General features: G+C 41.5%; 2 protein-coding genes across 2 annotated transcripts in view; one reads left to right on the top strand and one right to left on the bottom strand.

Annotated features, from left to right (window-relative positions):
- Positions 1-1,155, bottom strand: part of LOC121542927 (josephin-2) — a 6,048-nt gene extending 4,893 nt beyond the window's left edge. The window contains exons 1-3 of the mRNA XM_041852556.2: positions 717-1,155; positions 345-473; positions 1-95 (exon numbers count right to left, since the gene is read on the bottom strand). The exon at positions 1-95 is cut by the window's left edge and continues 31 nt beyond it. Coding sequence (XP_041708490.1) covers positions 1-95; positions 345-466 — 217 coding nt within the window. The 5' untranslated portion in view covers positions 467-473; positions 717-1,155. The remainder of the gene's footprint in view (positions 96-344; positions 474-716) is intronic.
- Positions 1,156-4,521: 3,366 nt separating this feature from the next.
- On the top strand, positions 4,522-11,054 carry LOC121542924 (ubiquitin-conjugating enzyme E2 S). The gene is made up of 4 exons (XM_041852553.2): positions 4,522-4,983; positions 6,396-6,543; positions 8,581-8,771; positions 8,953-11,054. The coding sequence occupies exons 1-4, from the start codon at positions 4,981-4,983 to the stop codon at positions 9,295-9,297; spliced, it is 687 nt and encodes a 228-aa protein (XP_041708487.1). The 5' UTR covers positions 4,522-4,980; the 3' UTR covers positions 9,298-11,054.
- Positions 11,055-12,922: the final 1,868 nt, after the last annotated feature.

The following is a 12,922-nucleotide window of genomic DNA, read 5'->3' as shown; positions in this document are numbered from 1 at the left end:
CTCTGCTCTGTAGGGCAGCCATGATGACGTTGACGTCATAGTTCCCTGTGCCCAGCATCGAGCGGTGAGGGTTCACCACACATTGTGGAGCTAGCCTGGGGAGGAAGGGGTAAGAGGGGAACACATGGTAAAAACAGATTCACATGCTCTTGGAACTCATGGAGAATGTGTGGTGAGGTGCTCTTTGGATCACAGGCTTATATCAGTACTTGATGATTTACATTCAGAGATTGCATTTTGAAGAGACTGTGTGTTATCATTGACACAAAGAACCCTGTTTAGTTAAAGCAACCGCCCCCTACAGATGACATTACACACACATCGCCTGACCCAAGTGACCTCACCGCTTGCATATGTCATCTGCCGCCTCCTTGGTGAACACTTGCTCCTGCAGCACGTTGTTCAGAGCATGAATGGCGCACAACTCCAGTCGCTGCTTCTCATGGAATAACTCTCCTTCGCTCATAATAACCCTGTTGGACAAAATACACAAAACATTCGCATATTGACTGCAGCTGTTCAATACATTGTTGAATAACGTAAATGAACTTTCAACAAAACATCAGTGAAAAGGGCATGAATGAAACACTTTCCAGGGAGTAAAACAATAGCTATCTCCACTGTAATATTCTAGAAAAAACACGTGCATTCGAAGTCCAATATAATACTTCTTCATGTCATTCATATATTAGCTAGCTAGCTAAATCCGTCGTTACCGTATTGGAAGTTGTCCGCAGTGTAATGGTCAAATAAAGTGGTGTATCAAAGTCAGTAATAGCTCTTTCAGTGCTCTTATTCCGTGACAAACAAAATAATAAAATGTACCTAGTGTACACGTAAATCTATTATACATAAACTTGCTGATTGTGCGATTTTACGCTCACAAGAACATGCTGGTGAATTCTCTACTAAGAATGAGAAACCGGAAGCTTGATTGTTGTTGTTCAGCTGTCACGCCCCGTAAATTGGAGCGAGCGTTGTTTTCGTCCCCGCTGAATTGCGCTGCAACGCGCATCAGGCTATCCAATCAGTGATTAGTGCGCGCTGAAAGCGAGGAACTATACGCGGTGACAGCAAAGATGGCGCGTCTTGAAAAGCCCATAGACTTAGATAGACATCGCATCATTTTATCTGTCCCATTATGGCGTCTGTGAGAGCAGGGGCAGCGCGATCTCCATTTTGAAGTAGTCCATTTTCTATGAGTTGGCAAACAAACTGAAAGTGTGCATACCACTGAGGTATAATAAGAACTGAAGACTGCATCTGAGATGTCCGCCCGTTGTTTTCAAGGTAATCTACTCACTTTCGCATATGCCTATTAATTTCATGGACCATCTATATCCGGGTTGCATCCGGTTTATACAGACCAACATCACATGCGCAGTAGCACTCAGTGCACACAGGGAGCAGCGCAAGCAGCGACGATGTCATCACGTCATCCAAAAACAGAGCAGACATTGGATGAATATAACATTTAAATATCTTCTGCTGTGAGTGATTGAAAGAAATCAGCCTCAGCGACAGTTATTTTAATAATTAATTGGATGTTTTGTGCACAAAGGTGATGACTAAGTGTCTTATTAGGATTTTTCAAATCTGTCTTCTCTATGTGGCAATGTATGGAAATTGTCTTTCTGGTCCTGGCTTCAGTTAAACTGCAGTACCGAAGCAAAACTGTAGGAGCAGTCGAAACCATGCTTCTAGTCCGGAACCATGGCCTCTTGGTTCATACTGCCACCTGGAGTGCGTTGTTTGAACAGGTATAAAGCTTGGCGATTTACTGCCACCTGCAGTTATGGAATGTTTGCTCACAAGTATAATGAATTGGCTGATCCCTCCTGGTGACCTGGTTGGAATTATGTGATCCTTCCTTAACCCATAGGAAGTCCCACCCAGTACCTACTTAAAAATGGTGAAAGTGCTCAATGGCGCTGCCCATTCTTAAAATATACTTTTAGGCACTAGAGTCCTCTATCTATCTCTATGGGAAAAAACACAAACATCTTGTCCAGATGAGCATTACAAGTTAGTGCCTTAGTATAAACTGTTGAACTGTTTGTGAATAAAAATTATTTAATTACTTTATTGTATTTCATTGTATTTGTACAACATCGTAATTAGCAGCCATAAAAATCACATTTGACAAAAATTATTAATCGAAAATCATTTTTTGATTGCTCCCTGTATCAGGGAAAATCTCTGTACAGTTTTCCTACTAATAATTCGAAGAGAACATCCAGAACCAGAATCCGAAAATAAGAACATGCAGACAATGTAGTGATGAGGCGCACTCTAGTGGTCAATAGAAATGCTGCAGGAAAAAGTATCAGTGGGGGTTGGGGGCCAAAACTTTCCCTTCCAAAATGATGGATACAAGGAATAATTTTAATGTAATCTTATTTGGAATGTACCTTTTCAAATCTCAGGGTGTATCAAGGTATCTTGAGGATGGCATTAATAATCACTCATCAACATTAATTTACTTTTAAACAACAGGCAGTTTTCTGTCTCTGGCACATGGTAGGAACTTTCCCGCTCTGGCCTTTTTGGCCATAGTTCTCCGGATGGTTGGTCAGGGCCAGGGGCTTTCAAATTCAGTCTGAGCTCATGTCCCCACAGTCACACACGGATGTCAGTAGACTGGGGTTGGCAGGCTGTGTTGTTTGCTGTTGTTTGTTTGTACGGGAGCAACAGTTACATTAGTTTTGCTGTGAGCTGTAAAAGTTTCCTCCCTGCAAGTAATACATGTGATAAGAGTCTTACAGGTACAGATATTTAACCCCTTATTATAATGCTGGATGCCAGTGCTTGATGGTTTGGTACCTAAACCATGAGCAAATAAATGTTTTACCTCATGCAAAAAGGGGTTACGCACCCAGATTTTAGTGTGCTGCTCACCAAAGTCATGAAGAGTGAAATGGTGATTTGTGGAAGAACATAAAAAAATAATGTGGACAGGTTTGAGAAATAGCTACATTTGTTGTAAATGCTTTGGAATGGATGGTGTTATGTGTGAACATTAGAATTAAGACCATATTGTTACACAAAGTTTATATTCTGGCAATTCCCAAGCATATCTAACATTTTGACTAATAGTTAATGCTTCTGATAGCACTGAAGGCTCTAAATTCTCTCTGATTTGTTGCATTCTAGCCTGGTTTCCATCTCTGTGTCTCTGTTCAGCTATTACATTCCAATCCTTGCCAAAGCAAATGACAGGAGTGGCAAGGAGTTGAATGTTAGCTAAAAAGACTGGTACCCAGACTAGTTGTATTCTATTAAAATCAAATCAAATTTGATTCGTCACATGCTTCGTAGACAACAGGTGTAGACTAACAGTGAAATGCTTGCTTACGGGTTATTTTCCAACAATACAGAGTTAAAGATCAAATAAAAAAATTAATAGAAATAGTGACACGAGGAATACATATGCAGTGAATAACGAGGGAGTTCCAGTACCAAGTCGATGTGCAGGTGTATGAGGTAATTGAGGTAGCTATGTATTGTACATATAGGTGGGCGTAAAGTGAATAGGCAACAGGATAGATAATAGACAGAAGCAGCAGCGTATGTGGTGAGTATGAAAGTGCGTGTGTGGCATCAGTATGCATGTGTGTGTGTATGTGTGTGTGTGGGCGTATGTAGTGTGTGTGTGTGTATGCACACTCTATGTGAGTGTGCATAGAGTCAGTGCAAGAGAGTTAGTGCAAAAAAGGGTCAATGCAGGTAGTCTGGGTTGCCATTTGATTAGCTATTTAGCAGTCTTGTTTAGAAGTCTTATATTTTACATTTTAGTCATTTAGCAGACGCTCTTATCCAGAGCGACTTACAGGAGCAATTAGGGTTAAGTGCCTTGCTTAAGGGCACATCGACAGATTTTTCACCTAGTCGGCTCGGGGATTAGAACCAGCGACCTTTCGGTTACTGGCACAACGCTCTTACCCACTAAGCTACCTACCTCTTATGGTTCGGGGTAGAAGCTGTTCAGGGTCTTGTTGGTTCCAGACTTGGTGCATAGATTTGATTTGATTGGTACAATTTTTTGGCCCTTCCTCTGAAACCGCCGTCTATAGAGATATAATAATAATATGCCATTTAGCAGACGCTTTTATTTTATATGTGTGCATACATTTTTACGTATGGGTGGTCCCGGGGATCAAACCCACTACCCTGGCGTTACAAGCGCCATGCTCTACCAATTGAGCTACAGAGGACCATTGTATGGCCGGATTAGGTTAACTGGGGTTAGGTTAAATTGAAGTTTAAAAAAAGTTTATATCGTGTGCGGCTGTCTGTCAAGATGAAGGCCTACCCTCTGGGTGGGTATGAGTTTTTCAAACGCACCTATGGCTTGGAAGCATTTTTGACATTCTCGGCTTTGGATGGCTGGTGGAAATGCCAAGTATGATGACGACAGAGCACCTACGATATGTGATTGGTCATGTCGGTTACGTTGTTTGTACACGTGTTGTATGGCTAAAATGCCGATTGGTTAAGACAACACAATTTCATTTGGGAGATCGTAGTTTTGTTCCGTGTCAACGAAAATAGTAGCTAGCTAGCTGCTCTAGCACTTGGCCACCGCATAACTTTAGTTAAAAACACTTTATTCCAGTAGCTCGCTTCCCTTCACCGCATACGTTATTTACCCCCAACAAGCAGGCTGTTTTTAGCAGAATAACGAACTGGAGTTTACTTGCTATAAGTGTATCGGAACTTTTGAGGAGAAGCATTTCAGCTAGCAAGCTGCAGCTGGATAACGCGTTAGCATAACTTGATCGCTTGCTTGGCCAGTCGAGATCTAAATAGTCGGTAATAACTGCATTTATTCACTAATTTGAGGTGTCGTGGACCACTTTCTCGTCAATCAAACATAAGCTGCAAACATTTATTAGTTGCTAACTACCGTTGCTATTTCGACGAGGATTACTGAGAGCTAGCTAGCCCCAGTCACCTGAATACTATTATTTTTCTGAAGACATGGTAAGTCATATTTGTTTACAAACACTTTCATAAATGGATACAATCATTGGTTATTTAGCTAGCTAACCTAGCAAGTCAATTGTTTGCCAGCTGTTTAGCTAACGTTAACTAACTAGTTAGCTAGCTAACTACAGTAACGTTACTTAGCCGAGACCTAACTTAGCTAGCTGGTGAAGTTGGGTAACTAACGTTAGTTGGTTGTTTGCTTGCTAACGTTAACTAGCTAGAGTTAGCTGATATAACGTTAGCTACGTTTTTTTTGCTGGGTAGTTCAGACAGTTGACACTTCTCCCGAACACATTTGAAATGGCAAACTGACCAACATAACTAACGGATTAACTTCTTCACGATTGTCAGCAAAGTAACTAACTATCATAACGTTAGCATACCCCACAGTTGGCGTATGTAGCTAGCTATGCAAGTTAGCTAGCTAACGTTAGTTAGCCAACCGATGATGATTTGGTTTGCTAGCTACCTAACGTTACGTTAGCTAGTTATATATCATACTTCCGTTCTTATATTTTTTAGCTAAATTGATGAGTTGTAATAAGAACTACATTAATCTGTCACACGATTGGGCGATTTAATGGTACAGTAGGTATTTGACTTGACAATGATGTGAGTTAGTAATTTTAGCCAGCAATGCTACCGTTAGCTAGCTTTCGGTTATGTTAATTAGCTAGGTAGCTACAACCTAGCCATTCTTTCTTTGTCAAATAAAGCTAACTTGATGTCCGTTTTGTATGGCTAGAAAATGCTAATAAAATATCCTAACTTTGACAGGTTTGTACATTTCTCAATGAAGTAAACGGCCAGACGTTGGTTGAAATCGCAGTTGTCAGTTGTGTGACAGATAGCTTATCCACTGCACTGCATGATGATATTATCGTGAATCACTACCTGGCCTGTAGCCGACTCAACTCCACGATTTACGATAGAGTTGAGCAGCGACTGGTGTGGGCACACTGGAGCTCCTTGGTCACATACAATTACGTTTTTTAAAATAAAAAAACTACTTCTTTCAGCATCCAAAGAATAGCCCGCAATTACGTTGAAAAATGTCGTGTGTAATTGTGGGCTATTCTTTGGGTGCTGAAATCAGTAGTTTTTTATTAAAATTGATTTGATGTGACTAAGGAGCTGCACTCTGCCCACACTAGTCGCAGCTCGGCTACCCGGCCTAAGGCTTATCAGACAGTAGCTAGCTACATTGATTCTGAGCCATCCTTTTTGGTGACAGCTTTACTGAAATATTCCCTATACCGAGATGTTCCTGTTATTAATGTGTTTGGGATCATGGGATGTGTAGGTGCCATTTCCACAGTATTTACCATATTTGCACCCTTCTGTTGGTAGTAGGACAGAATAGTAATATCTGTTTCTCTCTCATCCCCCCCCCCCCACACTTCTAGAACTCCAATGTAGAGAACTTGCCGCCCCAGGTTCTGCGTCTGGTGTACAAAGAGGTGTCTGCACTAGCTGCAGATCCCCCTGAGGGCATCAAGATCTACCCCAGCGAAGAAGACATCACAGAACTCCATACAGCCATCGAGGGACCAGGTAACTCATACCTCTGTGTCATGGGAAATATTTTGTCTGTATGGAGTACAGGTAATGTTTTACTTGCCCAATGGTCATGGTCACTTGCCCAAAAAACAAAAAAGGTCTGTTACACGCACAAATTGTTACAATTTCAAGTACCTTTCATTTTAACATTGTTTGAACCAACCGAGTGTGCTCACATACTCCCTTAAGACCTTCGCTTGAAAAACGAGTAAAAAGCGGAAATAGAACTGTTAGTCAATTTTGAGACGCAGTAGCCATTCCTCAAAATAGTCAGAATTAATCTAAGATAACTCTGTCATTAATTTTGACCTTTTTGCCAAGGAGATCTTAGTCACCCAATTTTACATCTAACTTAAGATGTTTGGTGCAGTATTTCTCAATGAAAATATTAAAATGAAAATGAGTCGTCTCTCTCGTTGAATGACAACAGAATTTACTGAAGAATCCCTACTGTTGGCCAATCACTAACAAAAAAAGTCACAAAATATTGTCTTAATATATGTACAAACTCTTCCGAACTGTTTCGGCTGGGAAGCATGCAGACGCCTTTACTCTGACAGACTTCTGATGAAAAGGATTAAAGTGTGTGTTAAAGTTAAGTATGAAGTAATGATCACAGATGTAAAATACTCCATAGAGGCATGAAATTTAAGAGGGTCTCCGGTACTTTTGTGTACTTTTTAGCCAGTAGTTCTGAAAGTATCGCTCAGCAGCCAAAAGTGGTACTTCGAAATTGCATACTATGTCACGTGCAGATATGTGCACCATGTCATATCGCTCTCTCGCTCTGCTGTGTGTATCTTGTTGCTAGCTGTCACACAAATGGCAAGGAGCTGAAGCTCATTGGCTGAAACTAATTGCTAGGGGCTGGCCCACGTGGGGTAAAATGTTGGGTAAATGGTGCAGCACAGCTTCCAGAAAAGTAGCTTTCAAACTAGAGATTTCGTGGCTAATTCAGGTTAGCACAAAACTAGAGACAGTTGGCACAATTAACAACTAAATCAAATGTTTAGGCCTATCTTCACTGTCTAAACTGGAAAACACTTAGGCCTACTTGAGTTGCAAGGTAATTTGTTAAATGAAGGACTGCAAGCGCCATTTGAGCCCTGACTTTTGCTACCGAAACAGGTGCGTCTTTCTCATCAATATCACTGCACGTTTAGACTACTCCTGTTTTAACAGGGTGTAATTTGCTTATTATTGGGAGTTGAGACGTTCAGTTGACACTATTCGAAAGCTATTTTCTTCCCTTTATAACTATTTGATACCTGCATTTTTTATTTTATTTTATTTTGCCCTGTCCTTGATTTGTGAGTGTAAACTTGGCGGTCAGGCTTCTGTTAAACATGGCGGTCAGGCTTTTGGTAAACATGGCGGTCAGGCTTCTGTTAAACATGAAACAAAGTAGACTAATGAATATGCTGTTTGCGTTCATCAAAACAATGTTTTTGTTGCATATTTTCATCTGTAACCTATTCTAAATGACACACTAGCAGTTCGCAAAATAGACTAGATGCATTTATTTTTTCCAAAACTGCAGCTCGTAGTTGGAACAGATATTTCCCTACTTTAATCAACCAGTCCATTTTGAATTTGTGATAAATCTGTCGTGCTTTGGCGAGGAATGTAGCTTGTCTACGGTTTTGTTTGTGTATGCTATCAGTTAGATCCATTTTTATAGGCAGTAAGTTCTATAGTCCTAATGGGAGCTTGGGTGCCCAACGCGTTTGTGTGGCGGGAGCGGTCGGATCTAAATTGAGTTAGACACATAATGGAGGTAAAAGAGAATGTAGGGAGCACTGTGTGATCACTTGGCTTGATTTCTTTTTTGTTGCGAGTCGCTTATGCACATGAACAAATGGAACACTAGAGTTGACTTGAATGAACACTACTCTTCAGGACAAAATGTCACATGTCCGTTCGGCCAGCCACAAAGCAGATTCCACCTTCCCCACTGTTCAGTTTACCTGCCCTGGGCAACTGTTAATGTCAACCTCTGCTTGACGTGGTTTATTTATTGTGCTTCTATAGAAGGAACCCCGTTTGCCGGGGGTGTTTTCCGAATGCGCCTGGTCTTGGGGAAGGACTTCCCTGCTGCACCTCCGAAGGGCTACTTCCTAACCAAGATCTTCCACCCAAATGTGGGCCACAAGGGAGAGATCTGTGTTAACGTCCTGAAGAGGGACTGGAGGGCAGAGCTGGGACTCAGACATGTATTACTGGTAAGAGACATTTAAACATCTCTATTGGTGGTTCTTAATAATCCAAAATAGCAATGGGTGAAAGAAAATATTGTATCTAGTGCATTTTATAGTAACATTTTGTATAGTCATCTCTGCTTGGTTCAAGGAAAACCTTGAAATATACCCTGATGACTCACTGGTGTTCTCTCTCTCCCTTCAGACTATCAAGTGCCTTATGATCCATCCCAACCCAGAGTCGGCTCTCAACGAGGAGGCGGGGCGTCTGCTCCTAGAGGACTATACAGAGTATGCGTCCCGTGCTCGCCTCCTCACTGAGATCCATGCCATGGGGGGGCACGGGGGGACGTCGGGAGTGCCTCAGGACCCCGCCGATGGCCCCCAGCCCAAAAAACACGCAGGGGACCCTACCAAGAGGGCGATGGGGCCAGGGGTTGCCCCTTCTGCAGCTCTGGGTAACGGAGCCAATGGAAGCAGTAGTAGCAGCAATAGTAATGTTGTAGGGAAGAAGAAAACGGATAAAAAGCGAGCGTTGAGGCGACTCTAATGCTGCTAGGAGACTTCTCAGTGTGTGTGTGTGTGTGTGTGTAAATATTGAAGTGATCAGACTGCTTTTTTGTTCCACTCTCCCTGACTCTTTCTATCCCCCTGACTCAGTACTGTCCCTTTTGTACTCATTGCATCTTGTATCCCTGTTCATTCCTTATTCCCATATATTCTCCTCCCAATCTCCTGTGGATAAATCCATTTGCATTCAATCACTTTTTGACAGCACCCCATTTTGATTTTAATGAAACCTTCCATACATATTTGCCCATTGTAGAAGTGCTCAGAAAGTGACTTTTTGGACCTGAATGCCAAAACATGCAAGAGATATGTGTTCATATTTGACCCCTTTTGCATACCCGCACCATACAATGACATCCATGTCTTCATCACTGGAAAAGATAAACGGTTGAGATTTGATATAATTTAAAAGCTTACAAACAGGGTTGTCAGACTACTTAATAATTTATTGGGGGAACAAATGTTTTGTAATAAGTATTTTATTCAAAAAATGTGACATGGATGTCTCGTGGTAGGGTGGGGTATGCAAAATGTTTTGGCATTCAGGTCCAAAAAGTCACTTTCTGACCACTTCTTCCATGGGCCATCTTGTATGGAAAGTTTTGTTTAAAACAAACGGGATGTTGTCAAAAAGGGATTGATTCAAATGGATTTACCGCTGTTTGTTAGTAAGGAACCATGGAGAGAACTATCATGATCTAAGAGAGGTTTTATTGTGTATCACACACAGCACTAGTGATTGTGTGTGTATGTCATGCAGTAGCAAACAGTAGCAACCCTGCTCAAGATTGTTTTGGCTTCAGTCTGACTCATCTCCCCTATCTGAAATCAGGCTTCTTTCTGTTCAGTGTTCACTAAACAAAATGTCTTAGATATTTTGCAGGAACAGAAAATGCCTCTTTCTATCCCCCAATTGCCCCCCCCCCCCTTCTTGACCTGGCTCCTGTTGCTGAAATGGTACTGTGTACTGCCCAGCTAGCCTCGTGTTAGGAAACTGTGCTAAGATGTTTTGTCATGTCTGAGTAGAGTTACCTTATACGAAATCAGGTTGTCGTGCTTGAATAGCAGGAAGGGAGTAAGGGTGGAGGACCTATTAGAAGATGATTCTACTTTTTTGGTTCATAGTGTAACAAAACATGATGATGGTCATTCATTGGATGGTCAAATGAGGAAGCAACAATGAGCAGTTTTCCTAGAAAATGTTTGTCTAGTAGTGATTGAAATGAGAGGGACACGAAGGGAGCAACATTTGGTCTGATTATTACTTTAAAAAATGTATTTCACCCCTTTTTTTTTGTACACGTTTCTCCCCCTGTATGACTTCTGTTTCTACGTTTTTACATAACTGTCATTGTTTTGTTTGTTCTTTCATTGTCCAGTATTTGCAAGAGTGGTTTTAAAGTGACATGCCTATATTCAGATGTCTTGGTGCGTGTATGGAGAAGTAGATTATTGGCCATACAGGAGTAGGTTAGGGTGCAGGATTGTGCATATCATGGATTATTCATTATATCCCATATATAATGATGGATCTTTTTTTTTTATGGTCATAGATGCACATCTGGTCTTTAGTACTAATTTGCCAAATCTTTTAATTTGTATGGATCAAATACCTGCTCCGGTCGTATGCACTATCCAGCTCCTATCATGTTCCCATATGGGCCATATTTGGAAAAACAATGTATTTCTCAACAGGGAAACCTCAACAGATTTGATAAAAAGGAACTCCCCACTCGATGCGCTCATCTGGCTGCGTTTCCTGGGCATGTTTTCTCCCTCAGTTCTAAATGCATGTTGGCGCCTACATTTCCCAGGGAAACACTCAACCATTGTCTTTTACTTAGGTGGGAAAAGGTGCCTGGGAAACAGTCATTGTGCGAAACTTAACGGGTGGGTATTTTTGTGTCCATTTTAAGTTATTTAAATTAATAAATGAGAATTATTTGGGGGAAAAAAGTGAAAAATGAATCATTTAGTTCGTTCTTCAGTGTGTTGGTAAGATATGGAATATATTATGGTGGGGAAGTGAGAAATTAGATTTTTAGAGTGCCCCAAATGTAGGCTGTCTATCTGGGGCATATTAATAGTATAAACAGGATTTATTTCCCCTTCATCTGCAAAGGTCTGAGAACACAGGATGGGTGAAAAAGCAACAAGGGAGACGAGTCGAGGGAGGGAGCCACTTTACACTGTTGAGCTCCACCGATGTTGTCATGAATTCCATGCACACCTGTGTAGTCTAGTGGAAAGTGCCCCCAGCCAGCAGGCTGTCATTTGACATACGTAATGAAGGGCTCCTTCCTCTGGCCTGACTGCAGTAAGCAGCATGCAAAGCAACCAGCCACCCACCTGGGTGGAAATAGCTGCCTGACATCCTGGTAATTACCATCAGGCCCTCAGACACCTGGGGTTTGGGATTGATGTGACACTATGAAACCCCCCGTTTAGAAATGTTTTTCACCTTCTAGGACCCCGCTCGGTGTAGAGGTTGATTCAACCGTCTATCGGAGTACCTTAGCACCTTGACGATTATGGGGATAGAAAATACGGAGTGGCTGCGGATCCAACTTTTCTGGCACCGTCTTCCCAACAGCTAAAGGTCCCGAAGCTTCTGCGCATTTTGCGGAATTATCTACACAAAGTCTCGGCTCTACTCATAAAGGACAGGCTACTCTGGCGAATGGTGCTCGTTTAGATAAAGTTAGATCAAAGCTGAAACAATGTCTGCAAATACATAATTATAGTATCCTACATAATCAAATATAATAGCATAATATAATGTTACTGTAAGACAAACACCACCTAATTTATTATGAGATTATGGTTGCATTTTTCTCCAACTCAACAGCGCGCCACTAGGTAAAATATGTGCTTTGATTTTTAACTAAGCACAGCTAGGCTATGCTACAGTTTTAACACAAATTCGCTCACTGTACATAAAACACTGTAGGCTACTTCGAAACAACACTAACTCAAGAAGATCTAAAAATGCATATCCCCATGAAACTGGTAAAATGGTAGGTATGCAGGTACTGCATAAACGTTTCACTGGTAATACTTGAATTATAAATCCCGATTGACAGTAGAAATGTGAAGGGAGGTTCTCTACGAGTAGATCAGAGACTGTAAACTACAGAACCTTGCACAGGTGCAGAAGCTTTGGGGCCTTTAACTGTCGGGAAGAGGGGTTCAGAAAAGTCTTATCCACAGCCTCTGCCTAGAAAATGGGTGTGTTCGGGTGGTAAGCCTAACGAAGCCGACTGTAGACGAAAGTCGTCGGGTGAAGTCTGGGGAGGTGCGACTGCCGAAAGTCGGACACTAGTGGTTTTCCAACAGCAAGGCTCGGATCAACATGGCAGTGTCAACATAGCTGCTGTTGTTTACAAAAGTTTTTCTGAATAAATGTCGAAATAAACTTTTCTATATCACACACTCACAAACTGAAAACATAACGTGTGTAAATGTAATTGCTTTGAAAGTCTCAAATATCACTTTCATTTGTAACCCCTGTAGCTTTAGAATCGTGGCAAGTTGGTCATGTCTTTGGCCACGTTCGCGTGGGTCATACAAAAACACCCTAATAGTGACTCCCACAATGCAGGTGA

Source organism: Coregonus clupeaformis, unplaced genomic scaffold (genome assembly GCF_020615455.1).
Source record: "Coregonus clupeaformis isolate EN_2021a unplaced genomic scaffold, ASM2061545v1 scaf0737, whole genome shotgun sequence".
Lineage (NCBI taxonomy): Eukaryota > Metazoa > Chordata > Actinopteri > Salmoniformes > Salmonidae > Coregonus > Coregonus clupeaformis.
Note: the sequence above shows the minus strand (reverse complement) of the source record. Positions and strands in the feature narration are given on the sequence as shown.